Source organism: Ursus americanus, chromosome 21 (genome assembly GCF_024610735.1).
Source record: "Ursus americanus isolate L20-20 chromosome 21, mUrsAme1.1.p, whole genome shotgun sequence".
Classification (NCBI taxonomy): Eukaryota; Metazoa; Chordata; class Mammalia; order Carnivora; family Ursidae; genus Ursus; species Ursus americanus.
The window spans coordinates 52,557,889-52,574,360 of record NC_142147.1 but is presented as its reverse complement, the minus strand read 5'-3'; the positions used below and the strand labels follow the sequence as shown (position 1 = coordinate 52,574,360).

Below are 16,472 nucleotides of genomic sequence, written 5' to 3'. Positions count from 1 at the left end.
CCTGGAGAGTCCTGTAAGAGCCCTGTGAGGTCACTAGGCAGGGCATTGGAGCAGAAGGAGCACAAGCTTTGGGGACTCAGGCAGGATGGGGGTCCACCGGACACACTGGGACAGCCACACCAGCAGTTAGAACCACGCTGTCCAACACGGTAACCACTGCAGACACAGCCACGTGTGGCCATTGACATTTAGATTAATTTAAATTAAATTAACTCAATTCCTCAGCCGCAAGTGATCACTAGCCACACATGCTCGTGGCGACCATATTGGCCGGTGCAGAAAGAGCATTTTCATAGTTGCAGAGAGCGCCACTGGACAGCAACGCATTAGATCCTGGAACAGTTCTATCCCGGCTGGTAGACAACTGCTGCCGTCAGGCCTTCCCGCATCCCCTAGCCCCTCGCCCTCCCAGCCCTTTGTCATGTGGTATCTTATTAATTCCCATTTCTCAGAGGAAGAAATGGAGTGACAGCAAGGCTCCTAGTAGAAAACTGGCAGCCACACAGGGCTGGAGCTACTTACCAGCCAGGCCTTGTGTCCTAGCTTATCCTTGCCTGTCACTTGCAAAGTGCCAGACCCTGTCCTGGGCCCCCTTGCCGAAGCCTCAAGCAGCCCCTCAGCCCCCAAGTGTCCCTGACGGCCTGGGTTACAGAGGAGGAAACAAGAGCAGAGAGATGGAGGGGCTGGCCCACAACCTCACAGCCAGGGACTGACCAGGACCCTCCACCACTGCTTCCGGAACATCTGGGAACATCTGGGCTGCCGGAGTAAGCAGGCTTGCCACCTACCAGCAAAGCTTGGAATTGTGGGTTCTGTGTCCGGGGACCTATCCGTTCTCTTCCCCCACCCCCAGCCTCCTCTCCCACCCTCTCTCCTCTCCTGGCTTTTAGAATCTGACCCCAGATCTCTAAGGAGAACTTGGCTCCTCCTTCTGCCTCACCTCCTACATCTCCTCCAAGTTCTGCCTCTTTTGCCATTTTGCTATATCTTTTCATTGTCTCCCTCTTCTCCATTCCCAAAGCCCCAGCCATGGCCTCAGCCTCTTCCCCTGGACCCTTGGCCCAGCTCCTCCCCAGCCTTCAGCCTCCCCCCAGTTCGCTCAGAGGAGTGTTTCCAAGACAGAGCAGACCCTGCCCCTCCCCTGCCTCTACACCGGCCCCCCCAGGATCCCTGCCTCTCAGCCTACTGTGGAGGTAGGACGTCTTTGTGACTGAACTGGACTCCGTGTGGCTCCCTGATTCCCACCTGCCTCTCTGGCCCCCAGGCCTTTGCACCCTGGGGGGGTTCTTTGGTCCCTAGCACACCTCCTGCTCATCCTTCAGGTTCAGCTTTGACATCACCTCCTCCAGACTCCCCTCCACTGGCCAGGGGCGGTGCTTCTCCTAGACGTTCCGGGGACCCTACCCTGTGCTCACCATCTCACTGAGCCTTTGTCCAGCTCCCCTCTGGACCACTAACTCCCTACAGAGGAGCACAGGTCTCATTGGCCCCACCTACCCAGTGCCGGCAGGGGACCTGGCGGTAGGGGGCGCTCGCGCACTCGTTCTTCTTTCTGCACGTGTCCACTGAGGCCTTGTGGGGTCCTAGGCACTGGGGACACAGCAGTGAACAAGCCGGACAAACTCCCTGCCTGGAGAGCTCACCTTCTGGCGGAAGACAGACAATAAACAGAACAAATCGCTCTGTAGGGTATCTTCTTTTTTTTTTTTTTTAAGATTTTTTATTTATTTATTTGACAGAGATAGAGACAGCTAGCGAGAGAGGGAACACAAGCAGGGGGAGTGGGAGAGGAAGAAGCAGGCTCATAGAGGAGGAGCCTGACGTGGGGCTCGAACCCGGAACGCCGGGATCACGTCCTGAGCCGAAGGCAGACGCTTTAACCGCTGTGCCACCCAGGCGCCCCTGTAGGGTATCTTCTGACCATTCGAGGGCTGGGAAGCAAAGGAAGTGTAAATGTAAGCGGTGGGGGCGGGGCAAACCCTCTCAAGGGCCGTGGAGCAGAGACTCTCAGGGAGGCAGCCACGTAGATGAGTGAACAGTAGGGCCAGAACTCTGAGGTCGGGATGTACCTGGGGTGGAGGAACTTTCTGAGGCCAGTGTGGCTGGAGCTGGGAAAGGGTGGGAGGTGAAGGCCATTCAGTAAATATTTGTGAAAATGAGCGTATGAAAGGCAGTGGGTATGAAAGGCAGTGGCTGGGGCGCCTGGGTGGCTCAGTTGTTAAGCTTCTGCCTTCGGCTCAGGGCGTGATCCCAAGGTCCTGGGATCGAGTTCGAGTTCGGTTGGGCTCCCTGCTCTGCTGGGGGCCTGCTTCTTCTTCTCCCACTCCCCCTGCCTGTGTTCCCTCTCTCTCTGGTTCGCTCTCTCTGTGTCAAATAAACAAATAAAATCTTAAAAAAAAAAGAAAGAAAGAAAGAAAAAGAAAGAAAGAAAGAAAGAAAGAAAGAAAGAAAGAAAGAAAGAAAGAAAGAAAGAAAGAAAGAAAGAAAGGCAGTGGCTCAGTGTATGGAGTTGGGACAACCGGAGAGGACGACCCCCCCCCCCCCCCCCCCGCCCAGCAAGTCATCCCCCTGCCAAGACTCTTCTGCTGGACAGTGATCAGTAGTGGTGGCCGGGGCAAGTCAAGAGCTGAGCCTCCGACCTGTTTCCTCAGCAGCAGCTCCGAGGAGCCTGGGCAGCCCTTTTCCCAGGGTTCCCCCATCTCAAAAGTTAGGGGACTGTCATTTCTCCAGGCTTTGGGGCTGCTTTCATTTGAAAAGCATTCAGGACAGGGACTGGCTCAGAGGGACACATGTGTGAAGTTGTTTCATCCATCCCTGAAGCCTGCTCTTCCCGTACCCTCCCCCCACCAACTTAACAGCTCCCAGCCTTGCGCACATGACAGGCGTCCAGAGAGAGAAGTGTTCAGCTCTCTCTGGCTTTGATGTCTCTCCACCCTCCAGGCTCCAGGCTCCACTTCCGCCCCAGTCCCTCACAGTCGGGAAGTTCTTCTTTAGATCTAACCTCCATCCCTCTTGCTGCGATGGCAGTCAATTTCCTATCTTTTCTCTCACCTTCTGAACTTCCCCCAGAAAAATGAGTATGCCTGACAGGAATGTTCCCTGCCTCCCTTTCTCCTCACCCCACCTCCCCTGGGCCCCCGAGTTTCCGATCTGCCATCTGCCTGAATCCTCTCAGGCACAGTGCCCGAGATCTCTCAGAGCTCGGGCTGGGGAGGATGGAGAAGCTGGGGAGGCCTCGGCCGCATACCTTCCCCTGGTCCTCAGTTCCCTCTCAGGCTTTCTGTGCTCTCCTGCCCTTCTTACAGACTCTCACGGACTCTCGCGCTCTCCTGCCCCCTCACGTGCACAGTCACGGTCATGTGTGGTGTGTCGGTCTCCAGCCTCTGTCTTTGTTCCTCCGTCTTGCTATGTCTCTGCCTCTTTCTGCCTTGCACACCTCTTCTCTCTTTGGGGCTTCTTGCGTGTCAGGCTCTACTTCATTCCTTGCACCAGGTAGGGGCGGAGAGCAGGCAAGAGGCCTCTCCCAGGGCATTGGAGGTGAGAGGGGTTCTGGGCCTTGGCTTCCAGTCCCAGCTATCCCACGTACAGGCTGTGTGACCACCAAGCAGTGTCTTCAGCCCTCTGGATCTGCTTCTCCCTCTGTTAAATGGACACGAGAACAGGCCATGGGGAGAAGCCAGTGGCTGGAGGGGTGGCACTGGGCATAGAGTGGGTGCTCAGTGAACACCTCGCATCACTACTAGGGACGCAGGGTGGCAAGCAGGGGATCACCGACGGCAGGTCACGTGACCTCTACTAGCAGGGTCCGTTGTCACACCCTGTGCAGTGAGGATGAGGCAAGGCTGGCAGGAGGGTGGCCATTGTTCAACATGGCCCCCAAGAGACTTCCGTGGACATTATGGTTGCTGTCCTGACAAGCTTGGGGGTCTCTGGGGCCTTTCTGCTCTGGTGAGGCTGACCAGGGAGGAGCCACTTCCTCGCTGTGCGTAGCCCTGGACAAGTGACTTTGCCTCTGTGCCTCAGCTTTCCTATCTGTGAAATGGGGGTAATAGCAGCCTCTCTCAGAGGGCTGAGGGGAGAACTACAGTTATTGCAAGTACAACACCTAGAATGGCGTCCAGGCAATGCCAGGAACGTGGTGGACATTACCAATAATGATGGTGGTATTATTCAAGGAGTTGGTACCACTCAGACGTGTACTCCACGCTCAGAAGAGGAAGGGTTAGCCAGCAGCTGCCATCGGTGTTGGAGGGATGGATCTGGGGACAGCTGGGGACAGATATCTCCTTGGCACACAGCAATATTCAGGAGTGTAGCTCACACAGGTGGTGTCCTGGGTGCAGCTCTCCTCAGGGCATGATGTTTAGTGCGGTGCAGGAGCTGCTCTGGGGACCTGCTCTTTGGGACTCTAGCGTATAGTATCGGGGACCTGGCCATCCAGGTAGCACCATGGCGTGGGCACGGGCGTCAAGCTGAAGGCAGTTGTGCTTGTGGCATATGGATGTGCTGCTTCTGCCGGGCAGGCCTCCTGGGTTGGGAGGGGACCTCGGGATCAGGGACATCTGAGGTATGAGCTTGAGACATGCAGCTGTTGGAGTGTGTCCTGGGCTGGCTGCGCAGAGCGAGGGATGTGGGTGGGTGAGTGCGTCTCTGAGTGACTGTATGAGGGAACGTGGTTCGTCTGTGGGGAATATAGACGAACAACAACGGTAACTTACTCGTTCATTCCTTCGCCCAATGTTTACTGAGCACCTACCATGTGCCAGGCACCACCATAGATGCTGGCAGCCAAACTGCACAAGACAGATGCAATGCCTGCCCTTGGGGGGCTTACCCTCAAGTGTGGGCTTGTAAGAGGCCAGATGGTGACAAATGTTATATAGAAAAGTAAAGGACAGAAGGTTCTGGAGAGGGGCAGGGTGCGGTGTGATCTGAGGCGGCCAAGATGGCCTCACTGAGAAGATAACATCTGAGCAGAGACCTGAGAGAAGGCAGATACACACTGGGGACCCTCTGGCAACCAGACAGAGGAAAGAGCAAGAGCAAAGGCCCTGAGGCAGAAGTGTGTGCAGCCTGTTCTGGAAACCGTGAAGAGGCCAGTGTGGCCTGAGGTCAGTGAGTGAGTAGGGGAGGAGGCAAGGGCTGAAGTCAGAGAAGTAGCCCAGCCTGGGGAGACACGGCCTGTAAACCAAGGTGACATCCTTTGCCCTCGCACCTCATGAGACTGGTCCGGCTGAGAGGCTGTGGAGCAGGAGAGGGGCAGGGTCTGGCTCGATGTTGACAGGACCCCTCTGGCTGCCAGTGGGAACAGACTGGGAGGGAGGATAGGGGAGGACGGAAGTGGGAGACCAGTGAGGAAGGACTCTGATCTCGGGGTGGGGGGGTGATGAAAAGTGGTCAGATCTGCACGGGTTACTGAGCATTTAGCTAGTTGGCCCCCAACAGCCCTAGGAGGCCAGTGCTCTCACCACCCCTGCCTCACAGCATCTTCTGCAGCTCAGAACAATGAAGTCACTGGCCTGAGGTCACAAAGCCAGGAAATAGCAGATCCAGGATTCAAACCCAGCCCTGCTGCCACTTGACCCGTGTGCTCTACTATAGCTCTTTGTCTCCTGGGGCCTGTGGATGTCCAGGTTTTGGGTGTGGAGGTAGCATTTGTCAGCATCTACACCTGTGCCTGCACGTAGTAGGGACTCAGAAAGTATCTGTGGGCTGGATGGGCGGATGCGTGCATCCAAAAAATGGACGCGCTGCCCTGCCCATTTTGCGGACGTGTATGGGGAGGCGGCTCTCCGGATCTGGCTGAGGTCCCGGGGAGAGGGCTGCATCTGGGGCTGGGTTTCTTTGTGGCATGAATGGGGGCTGGCCCTTGGCTGAGAACTGGGTGACGATGTTGTTGGCCCAGGTTCGCTGGTATATCAGCCGTGGGGGGAGGAGTAAAGGGCTGTGTGGTGTGGTGAGGGGCTTTGGGGAGCTCCTGGGGTCCTGGAGGTGGTTCCTGTGGGGAGACTGTGCTAGGCTGTCTGCCCTTGGGCTGGGGGACAGGTGCAGGAGGGGTGGTTGTGGCCAGCGGTGGGGGATGGGGTCAGTGGTGGCCCAGCCTGGTTATGCAGCCGAGTCTGTGCCACGAGGCCCGGGCTTGGCACAGCCCACAACCCCCTCCCAGGGCAGCCCAGCCGTCAACCTTCCTCCCCCACTTCCCCGACCTTCCCCTGCCGCCCAGAACCAATGGGTTAATTAGATAACGGAGCCTTTGATTAGCGGGGGAGGGGGAGGCCTCCCGGTGCAGGGAAGGGGGGCCGAGGAGGAGGGAGGAGAGGCGCCCTCCCCGTTCAGAAGGAGAGAAAGAAGGAGGGAGGAGGTGGGGAGGGAGGGAGCTGAGGCACAGCTTGGCTCTGCACTGCCGTGTGACTAGAAATTGTAATCGCGGAGAAAGAGAGACCGACAGAGCCTGGCCAAGCGAGAGACCAAGACAGACGGACAGACAGACAGAGAATCTGGCCAAGACAGGCTCTCCAACCTACGAGAGGGTGATGGGGACAGAGCCAGAGTGAGGAGGAGATGGAGGAGAAGGAGAGAGGGGGCCCGGTCGTCCCGAGGGAGGCGAGACAGAGAGGGGGAGCCTGAAGAGGGGGCTGGGGCCCAGGAGGTGGACAGGGACAAGGCCAGGGGACCAGCAGAGAGGAGAAGGGGGCAGGGGGTAGTGGGGGGGAGAAAAGAGGCTGGCGGTGGGGGGGAGAGTGGAGGTAGAGGTGGCGGTAGGGGTAGGAGACAGGAGGAAGCCAGCAGGGAGGGGAGGGAGAGACCACTGCAGTGGCCTAGACGGGCCTCCCCGGGGTGGGAAGGGCGACCGGTGAGGAGGGGGGGGCGCGGGGAGACCCAAGAAGCCCCTGCGCCCCCCCCCCAGCGCAACCTCGAAGGAAGCCCTGGAGAACTGGGGAGGCAGAGCCCCCCACCGGCTGGAGGCATGTGGAGGGGGGGGCCTGGGGCCCAGGGAGAGGCCCAGCGGAAGCGGAGCCACCGGGGTGAGTGTCCCTCACTATGGTGGGGGGGGGACAAGGACGGAGATGGCTGAGGGCAAGGAGGGAAGGGGCGGGAGGCCCAGCCGCTGCAGAAGCTGTGATGGGGGGGAGGGATGCGGGCTGGCTGCAGGAGAGATGGGGACAGATGCGGAGGTAGAGACGCGGCAGCGGGCCTGGGCCTGGGGTGGCTGCTGCGGGCATCCTGGCCTGTGGGTTCTCCAGATGCAATTTTGGGCCCCACTGGGCAGCCCCGGCCCCTGGGCTTGAAGGGTGTGGGCTGGGTCATCACCTGTCTTAGGGGGTGGGAACAGGGAATGGCGGGTGCAGGACCAGGACCAGCATAGACCCCCCCCATCACACTTGAGAAGCGGAGACCCCACTGCGCTCACACGACTCGCAAACAGAGGTACACACAGCCCCTAGGCCCCCCAGGTAGAAAAATGAGTCCAGGATACAGACTCAAACCAACACCTCCCCCCTCTCGGTCTCTCTCAATCTCTCTGTCTCTCTCGGTCTCTCTGTCTCTCTCGATCTCTGTGTCTCTCTCGGTCTCTTGGTCTCTGTCCCGCTCTGGCTCTCACACATGCATTCAGGCACACAGACTATCCACATGCATTTTTATCTGAGTTAAAATGATCTTGAAAACTGCAGAAGGAGGAAGTGAATGTGTGTGTGTGCGCCTGCGTGTGTGTCTGCGTGTGTCTGTGCACGTGTGCGCGCTCACACGCACGCGCACATGCACGCTCATGGTGCCGGGGGTGGCCCCGTGTCCATGGGTCTGAGAGTCTGCTGTCTGAGGGTGTGCCCCGTCACCACTTCCCTCTCCTCCTCACCAGTGGGGAGCTTGGGTCGGTGCTGGAGCGGAGCCTGCTGATGTGGGTGCACTTGTGTGTGTACTCAAGACGCTGCGTGGAAGGGAGGGTGAACCCAGGGCCACAATCCCCCTCTGCCACCCACCGGCCAGCGCCACCGTGCTGGGATGAGCTGCTCCCCCTCCTAGCACCTCAGTGTCCTCATCTATGGATTGGGCGTCCTAACAGCTTCCTCCTCCGGTTTCTGTGAGGCTTAAATGAGAACACCATGTGTGCAGAGTCTGGGGCGTAGAGAGGGCTCCCCTGAATGCTGAAGTTATTATTATTGTAGTTCCTAACGTTGTTATTATGATCAGCCCATCCCCTTCCGCCTGGGCCTGGCCCCACTCGCCCACTGCCCACCCAGAGCCCCTCCTCCAACCCCTTCCCGCCAACTGTCCCAGCATCCACCCACCCACCCCACCCCAGAGGCTACCGGCTGCCCTTGCCTTGAGCACCTGCAACCTCAGGGCCAACGGGGGTCAGGGTCGGGACATGGGGGTGCGGCCCTCCCGGGACCCCCTTGGCCACCTCCTCCCCCTTTGTCTTCTCCACTCTGCTTCCTCCCTCCTGCCCCGCTGCCTCCCATCCTCTCCTACCCACACTTCACCTCCACAGTTGCCTTGTCTGGCACCTCACCTTCTTCAAGTTCCTCCTTTGAGTCTAACTCAACTCTCTGTGGCTGCTGCGAGGCCCACGGCCTGGACGGGTGACGGGAGTCTGACAAGCAGCCTGCGGCTGGGCCCGTGTGGAGGGTGGTGGTGCTGGGAAACTTGGCTCTTGGCAAACACTCCTGGGTGGGAGTAGGATGAGGGGACAGGAGGTCCTGCAGGCGGTGAGAATACTTGAATGGGACCTGTGAGGGAAGCCAGACTCCAGACCCCCTCCCCCGACTTCTGGACCTGGCACGTCACCCTCTCTCTGTCCCTTCATCTGTTTGTCTCTCTCCCTCCATCTCTACCTCTTTATCTACCTTTGTGAAACCGTGCAGAGAACTAAGTTTTGAATCGGACTGACTTCTCCATTACTGGCAAAGTGCCTTGGGCAGCCTTTCTCTCCCCACCCCACCCCTGCCTCAGTTGTCAGTTCTGTGAAATGGGTATAATCTTCCGGTCAGGAATGACTTGAGGCAGTGCAGGGAGGGCAGGGCTAGCCCTAGTCTCTGCCGCCCTCAGCAGGTGGGTCAGCCCTCCAGGGGGCTGGGGGAGCTGGGCCCTTTGGGTCCTGAGCGGAGCGGGGAGGTGATGGTGGCAGCGGTGGCAGAGAGCCGCCTGGGGGTTGGGAAGCAGGCGGGCCACACGGGGTCCCTGTCCCTCACTAAGCCTCTCCCTCTCTCTCCCCCCTACAGCCCCCTGGCGCCCACGCGGAGCATGAACATTGAGGATGGCGTGCGCCCGCAGCTCCCCGTGCCCCCCACTGCCGCCCGGTAGGATGTCCTGGCCCCATGGGGCCCTGCTCTTCCTCTGGCTCTTCTCCCCACCCCTGGGGGCCGGCGGGGACGGCGTGGCCATGACATTGGCGGCCGGAGGGGGCTCCCCGCCGGCCACCTCCTGCCCTGCGGCCTGCTCCTGCAGCAACCAGGCCAGCCGGGTGATCTGCACGCGGAGAGAGCTGGCTGAGGTCCCAGCCAGCATCCCTGTCAACACGCGGTACCTGAACCTGCAGGAGAACGGCATCCAGGTGAGCTGGGCCAGCAGCCAGTGAGGGGCGGGGGGGACAGGAACACAGGTGGTGGCCGGTTCCTCCTGCTTGAGCTGGCGAAGGCCTCCTGGTGTCCCCTTGGCACTTACGAGATACTCTTTGCATCCTATTAACTCGAGCTCAGCCTGTCTGGGTTTCTCGCGCGAGGTTCCCTGTCCTTGTGAAAGCGTGCTGGGGCTCAGGGGCAGGACCACCTGCCTGCCTCCCACAGCACAGGACAGGCGAGCCCTTGGCCTGGCCGCGGAGTCACGGGTGTGCAGAGCGACCCTTGCGCGAGGCCTCTGTGCCGTTGGTACCGCTCCACCTGCAGCATGGCCTTGGGCTCGTGAGGGCGTGACTCTGCGCCTCAGTTTCTTCATCTGAAAAATGGGGATGACGGAGGCCCTGCCCCAAGGGGCTGGGGGAGGACTGGTTAGTTTATACTCGTCAAGGACTTAGAATCTTCTGCGCCTGGTGAGCACTCCTGTGCTGTGGAGTGTGGAGCTCGTGTGCCCATTTCCCAGAGGTGCTGTGACATTTGGAGAGCACAGGCTGGTGCTTTGACGGGGCGCTTGCCGTCCGATTCATTGTGACCGTGCCCGAGGTGGGGTATAAACGATGCTTTGAGGGCAGAGCTGTGCATTCTTAAAGCAGGGTCTCTCCTCTACTCTATTGGCATCTGGGGCCTGGTGGGCTCTGGTTGTGGGGACCGTGCTATGTGCTGTAGGGTGTTGAGCAGCGTCCCCGGCCACTAGATGCCAGCAGCACCCCCTACACACACACTTCCCCAGAGATCTCCAGATGTTGCCAGGTATTCGGGGAGGGGGGATTGCCCTAGCTGAGAATGACCGTTTTAAAGACATGTGGTCAGTACCCCACACCATGAAAGCCTCTCCCGACCCTGGCCCATAAAGGAGAGAAGAAGGCTCCTCTGTGGTGTCCCAGGCCCCTGAGAGCTAACATTCCCCTCCCCCATGGCACACCCTGGTCTGTCCCTGGGAAGGGAAGGGGTCGGTGTCCCCCATCTCACTGTCCTGGAGAGCCTGGGGATGGGGCTCCCCTCTGCAGAAGAGAGGGATCTTTTAGGGGTGCAGTGCCAAGGGGGCTGCCAGCATCAAGAAGGCTGTCCTGGGTGGCCACAGGGCAAGGCCCAGTGTAGCCAGAATTGGGGTCCAGAAACAGAAGGTGCCTTGTGCCATTGCCTCATCCCTGCTCCTGCAGGATGTGTCCTCCGGCTCCAGGCCTGCCTCCTCAGCAGTGTCCCTTTCCTCCTGCTGTGCTTCGAGTCCCCCCTGCATTCTCTGGCTCTAGTCTCAGCTGACCTGCCCCTGACTTCTGGAGGGGGGCCGACACCCTCACTTTGTTCTCCCTGTACACGCCCTTGTTCCCTGGACTCTGTCCGTTTCCGTCCTTCGTTTACTCATGTAACGATCAACACGTGGGGCCAGCACCAGCTCAGTGCCAAGCCCTGTTTTCGGTCCTGAGCAGGACGGGCAGGGCCCTTCCTTGCTCCTGGGTGGCTTACCTTGAAGAAGGGAAGAAACAGTTAACAAATGGAATGGCACGTTTCTGGGAGGGGTGATGTTAGCACATCAGGAATACCTCTGTGATGAGGGGCTGCAGAGGCCACCCCACCAGCAACCCAAGGCCACTGCAGCGTCCCTTCAGTAGAACTGTGCTCTTCTGCGCTCTTCTCTTTGGGGAGCTCAGTGAACAATTCAGTCCAACAAACGTTTGCTGAGCACCCACCGAGGGCCCTGCACGAGGTTCCACCCACAGACTAGTCCTGGCAAACAGGGCGCCCCCCCTCCCAGCACCGCCAGCTCCTACCCCATGCCCAGTTCAGCCTCCCAGTGGCCGCCGAGGGGTGCTCACCTCTACCTAAAACCCTCTGCAGGTTCCTGGACCCTGGAATGAAGTCCAGGCTCTTTACTGCGATAACCAAGTCCTGTGCACTGGGCACGGCCTGCCAGTCTTATGGTTGACACTGGTTGCCCTCTCGGGGCTGAGAAGTTGCTCAGGACACCCCTCTGCCTGAATACGGCTCTCTTTGGCCCTTGGGTCCTGCAGACAAGCCTCCCTCCACTGCCTTCCAATCTGGGCCCACAGACTCCCCTCCAGACATCCATGCCCTTGCCCTTGACGCCTGTGTTTGTTAAACATCTCTTGGCTATCTTCTGGGTGGGGGGCAGTAGTCTAGGACCACCAGCCCTGCACCCCACCCCAGCTTGCATTCTAGGCATAGGTATGATAAGTAAGTAAATGGTGTGTGTTCAGGATGCTGAGGGCTGTGGGAAAAGGAAGCAGATGGGGGAACGGGATGGAGGGTGCTGGAGGAGGGGTGGCTGGCTGCAGCTTTAAAGATAGGAGGTCAGGGTGGCCTCATGGAGAAGGTGACATTTGAGCAGGAGATGAAGGTGGAGCCTTGTGGAAGGGCATTCCAGGCAGGGAGGACTGCAAGTGCAAAGGCCCTGGGGTAGGACTCTGCCTGGTGCATGGGAGGAACAGCGACAAGGCTGGTGTGACTGGAACAGAGCGATCCAGGGGTGTGGATGGGAGGTGAGGGCAAAGTGACAGATTCTGCGGGGCCTCGTGGTTATGGTGAGGACTTGGGCTCTTCTCTGAAGGAGGCGGGAGGCAGGGGAAACTCTGAGCAAACGGCAGGTGGGCTGTGACTTAGGTCTCTCCGGCTGGGGTGCAGTAGGTCTATAGGGCATGTGGATCAAGTGCCAGGGGGCCCGGGTTTGAATCCTGGATCTGCTGTTTCCTTGCTGGTGCAGAATTTGGGAGAGAAATGCTGAGAGCTCGGCTGGGACCAGGCTGGTTGCGGTGGAGGTGGTGAGAAGTGGGCAGATTCTGGGTCTGTTTTGAAGGTGGAGACAACAGGATTTTCCAGCAGAGTGGGTGTGGGAAGAGGCAAGAGAGAATGACTCCCGGGTTTTAGGTCTGAGCTGGCCCCTTTGCTTGGGCCTGTTTGTTTGGGTGTCTGTCACCCTGTCTCCCTAGCTTCCAGACTTTTGATCCACATCCCCGCCAGGATGTCCATGGGGAGCACCGTGGACGTGGGTGAACTTAGTTATAAGTCATGCACAGGTCTGCTGTAGGCACGGGTCGTGCGCCCCCAAACTGCCCGCTCCCACAGGATGGAGAGTGTCCTGTCCACAGAAGTGGACGCTTGTGAACGTTCAGTGGGATGGGCCTCCCTTCGGGGACACCTCGCAGGTGCGGGGGCGGGGAGCGGGGCTGCCGAGGGAACCATCAGAAGAGCTTGAGGAAATAACTTTTTAATTATGCAAATAAAAAAATGAAAAACATCACCCCTAGTCCCACCACCTAGATATAAATAACTACTGTTTATATTTTGTTTTAAAGCCTCCTTGGCTCTTTCCTGTGCCCATGTCAATGGATTTTTAAATTATTTATTACAGAATGAATGCAAATTAATTTAGAAAATCTAGAAAATACACCTTAGTAAAAACACAGGGACAAAAGCCAAGCAGAATTTGACAAACAGGTAACTCCCATTAGCATCTAGCGTCTTTCCATTCGGACCCTCTCCGCGCATGCTCCCACTGTGTGCCTCACGGGCAGCCCTGGCCAACGGATTTCTGGCTTTTTTTTTTTTTTTTTTTTACTTTTTGGAGAAACAAATGAAATCACACCATTTGATACCGGTTTGCAGCTGACTTTAGACACCTGAGAGGGTAACAGGAGCATCTCTCCCTGATGCTGACACTCGTCTAAAATGTCAGTGTTAATGGCTGCGTGGGATCCCGGTGCATGGCCTTCCCTTACTGCACCGGTCCCTTCTCCAGTGTTGGAAGTGATAGAAACAGCACTGCGGTCAACGACCCGGGTGCGCATTCTTGGAACTTTCCCGATTCTGCCCTTGGGATAAATTCCTAGAAGTAGAATCTCAGGGTCAGAGGGAAGATCACAGAGGCGCAGCCCTACAAGTCTTGTGTGTCCGGCCCCTCTGAGGGTTGTCCTCCCTCACAATGGCTGATACTTCCCCCACACTTGTGTGGGAGTGTGTGTGTGTGTGTGTGTGCTCGCACACATACACTTACACGCACGCGTACACACGGCCTGACACCAAAGCCCCATAGAAATGGCCAGAGTTCTGGAGATCCGAGAGCCTGCCCTGTCCTGTTCATGGTCACTTGCTTGTCGTCTGGCTCCGCACACATGGTCACTCCCACGAGGGTGGGGACTTCACCGTGCTCCCTGCTGTCGCCCAGCACCTGGAACAGAGCCTGGTGCACAGTAAGTGCTCAGCAGATGCTTGTCTATGGAAGGAGGGCCGGCTCCTGAGCTCCCGCCTTGAGGACTTGGCAGTGTGTGCGCATGCGCGGAAGTGGGGGTGGTCCCAGCAGCCCCTGCGAGAACCACTGGCCTCTCTAGAACAATGGCGTCCACCTTCGGGAAGGGTTCACACGCTGTTCTGAGCCGTGACAGGGACAGCACGTGGTGGAAACGGTTGTTCTACTGACCCTCAGGCACAAAATAATTTTTAACTATCTGCAGTCTTCCATGGGCCCCCTGATTGTTTCTGAGATGGGACAGGGGTGTGCAAGCCCAGAGCTCGGGGAGATACCTTCTAGGCAGAGACCTCGCGTAGCCCCTTCCCCCTACCTCCCAGCCCCCAAGCCACTCAGGCCAAGTGCCACGGCCCTCACGCAGCGCCCCAGGCAGGCCTGCTTGTCCTCCACGAGGCTGGGGTCCTCCCTGGCCACAGAGGCCTGGTGCCATCTCCTTCCTCCTCGACTGCCTTGTATCCTTGTCCCCTCTCTGCTCCCCTCCTCCCCAGACCCAACCGTCCTCGTGTGTTTACTGTGGATCTTTCTGCTTGTGTGTGTTCTTGCAAAATGCTTATTGTTGCTTTGTGTGCATGTATTTTTAATTTATGTAAATGAAGCTGCATTATAGATGGCTTTCTTTGTCTCACTGTTTTCACTCAGCCTCGGTTGTTAAGAGCCATCCACATCAGGGTGTGTGTGTGTGTTTGTGTGTGTGTTTGTGTGTGTCTACTCTGTTGCTTTAACTGCTGCAGAATTCTCCTTGATGGGTGCCCCCCCCCACTTCCTGCCCTCCACCTCCCAAGTCAGGACAGACAACCGGCTGCCTCCACCACAATTCTCCTGCCTCCACCACAAATTCTCCCTCGAGACCCCTTTGGGAGCTGCGTGGTAACATCTTTGGCATAAACACCAGGGGGAATCGCTGGTCAGAGGTCATGCATGTACTTAACCTAACAAAGTACAAGGAGCCATGGAGCTTTCAGGGAGCTGCCCAGGGTTCCTCGGGGTCTGCCATGAGGTCCTGTGGGCAGTGTGTGAGGGCACGCAACAAGGAAGAGTGCCTCTGTCCTAAGAAACCAATCCACCCACCCCAAAGAGGGGCTCAGAGGTGCTTCAGAGACTGAGGTCGAAGGATGGCCCAAGGGCCAGAGGGTGGAAGCCGGCTCAGTCCTTGGTCATCCGGGCATTGGTTCTTACAACAGAATGTTATTCAAAACAGAGTTTCAAAGAATATCCAATGACACAGGGCAATGCTTAGAATAGGATCCTGAGCTTTCAAAGGATGCAAGTAGGACGTCCCATGTGTTTTAAACACTGCACAGAAAGCAAAAATAAAACTCAGGGACCACTCAGAAATGTTCATACTGCCTTTCTCTTCGCATTAGTGTTCTGGAGGAGATTGAGTTTTTTTCTTTTCGCTCTCTTCAGTGTCTAAATTTTCTTCAGTGAGGACACTGAGTACTTTTTGTAATCAAGGGAAAGTTATACTTAAAAATAATACGTACAAAAGGTTGTGCAAGCTGAAGACAGAAGTCTGTACTGGGATTTGCTCACCTGTCCCCGGAGAAGGGAAGAGAAACCAAAGTTTGCTGAGCATTGAGCCTGAGCCGGGGGATTGGGAGTGCTCTTCCCACAGGGACCTCTTCAGTCCCATGAGGACAGGATTACTTCTCCCATTTCGCGGATGTAAAGTGAGACAGGCCCTCCCCTGACTTCTCACTTCTGAGCCTCATGCACAGAATTGCGTGTCTACACTCCTGCCTGTCCGGCTTCTATTTGCTCCCCGCGCCCCCCAGGGCTCCTCCTTGCCCTATCCCAGAGCCACGGTGCTTCCCCTCTTACCCCTTTATTGTTGGATGATCTTCTGTCCGATGAAGTTACCACGATCTCTTCACCCATTTCCTATTGATGGGCATTTGGCTTGTTTCGGTTTGGGGTTGTCCCTCAGCCTGATTTGAGATTTAGACTCTTTCTGAGCCAGAGCAGGCCCATGGAACTCCTCCCCGTTCGTTCCCTGGAAAGGGGCCTGCGCACTGCGGGCTGGAGCAGGAGTGGTGCCCAGGGCGCTTTGGGCTTGGGCCTGACCGCACACCCCTGGGACTGTCAACAAGCCACACAGGTGGTGGAGTCTGATGCCGTCAGAGCTCAGTTCCCCAGGTGTCCCACCTGTCACCTTCCCCAACTGAGCCTGCCTAAGACAGAACCCTTCAGGACGCGGCCCCACGCCCTGCCAGCTTCCTGCCTCCCAGGGCCCTCACAATGGCCCCCTTCTGCTCCCACTCAGCTCAGCATCTTCACACTTGATATCCCTCTTTCTGGAATGCTCTTCCACTCTTCCCTTCATCTGCTCAGCACTAGCACTTAGGATTGTGGGGGACAGTGGAAGTTTGACTCACAACTCTTCCTGGGGCACATTATCGAACCTGTCTGGGCCTCAGTTTTGTCATCAGTGAAATGGGGATAATAACAGAGCTGCTGAGAAATTCAATGCCTTTGTTCTTTGGCCAAGCACGCACTGAGCGCCACTGTGTGTTAGTGGGGAATGCTGGTCACGTGGGGGTGTAGTGTCACATGAGGCGGCCTATATATATTCGCTCACGGGGACTTAGCAGGGGACC

The 16,472-nt window shown here is 57.6% G+C and overlaps 1 protein-coding gene across 1 annotated transcript in view; it reads left to right on the top strand.

The window, feature by feature from the left end:
• Window positions 1–16,472, top strand: part of LRRC4B (leucine rich repeat containing 4B) — a 38,824-nt gene that overhangs the window by 7,516 nt on the left and 14,836 nt on the right. The window contains 1 exon segment of the mRNA XM_045775196.2: window positions 9,222–9,553. Coding sequence (XP_045631152.2) covers window positions 9,257–9,553 — 297 coding nt within the window. The 5' untranslated portion in view covers window positions 9,222–9,256.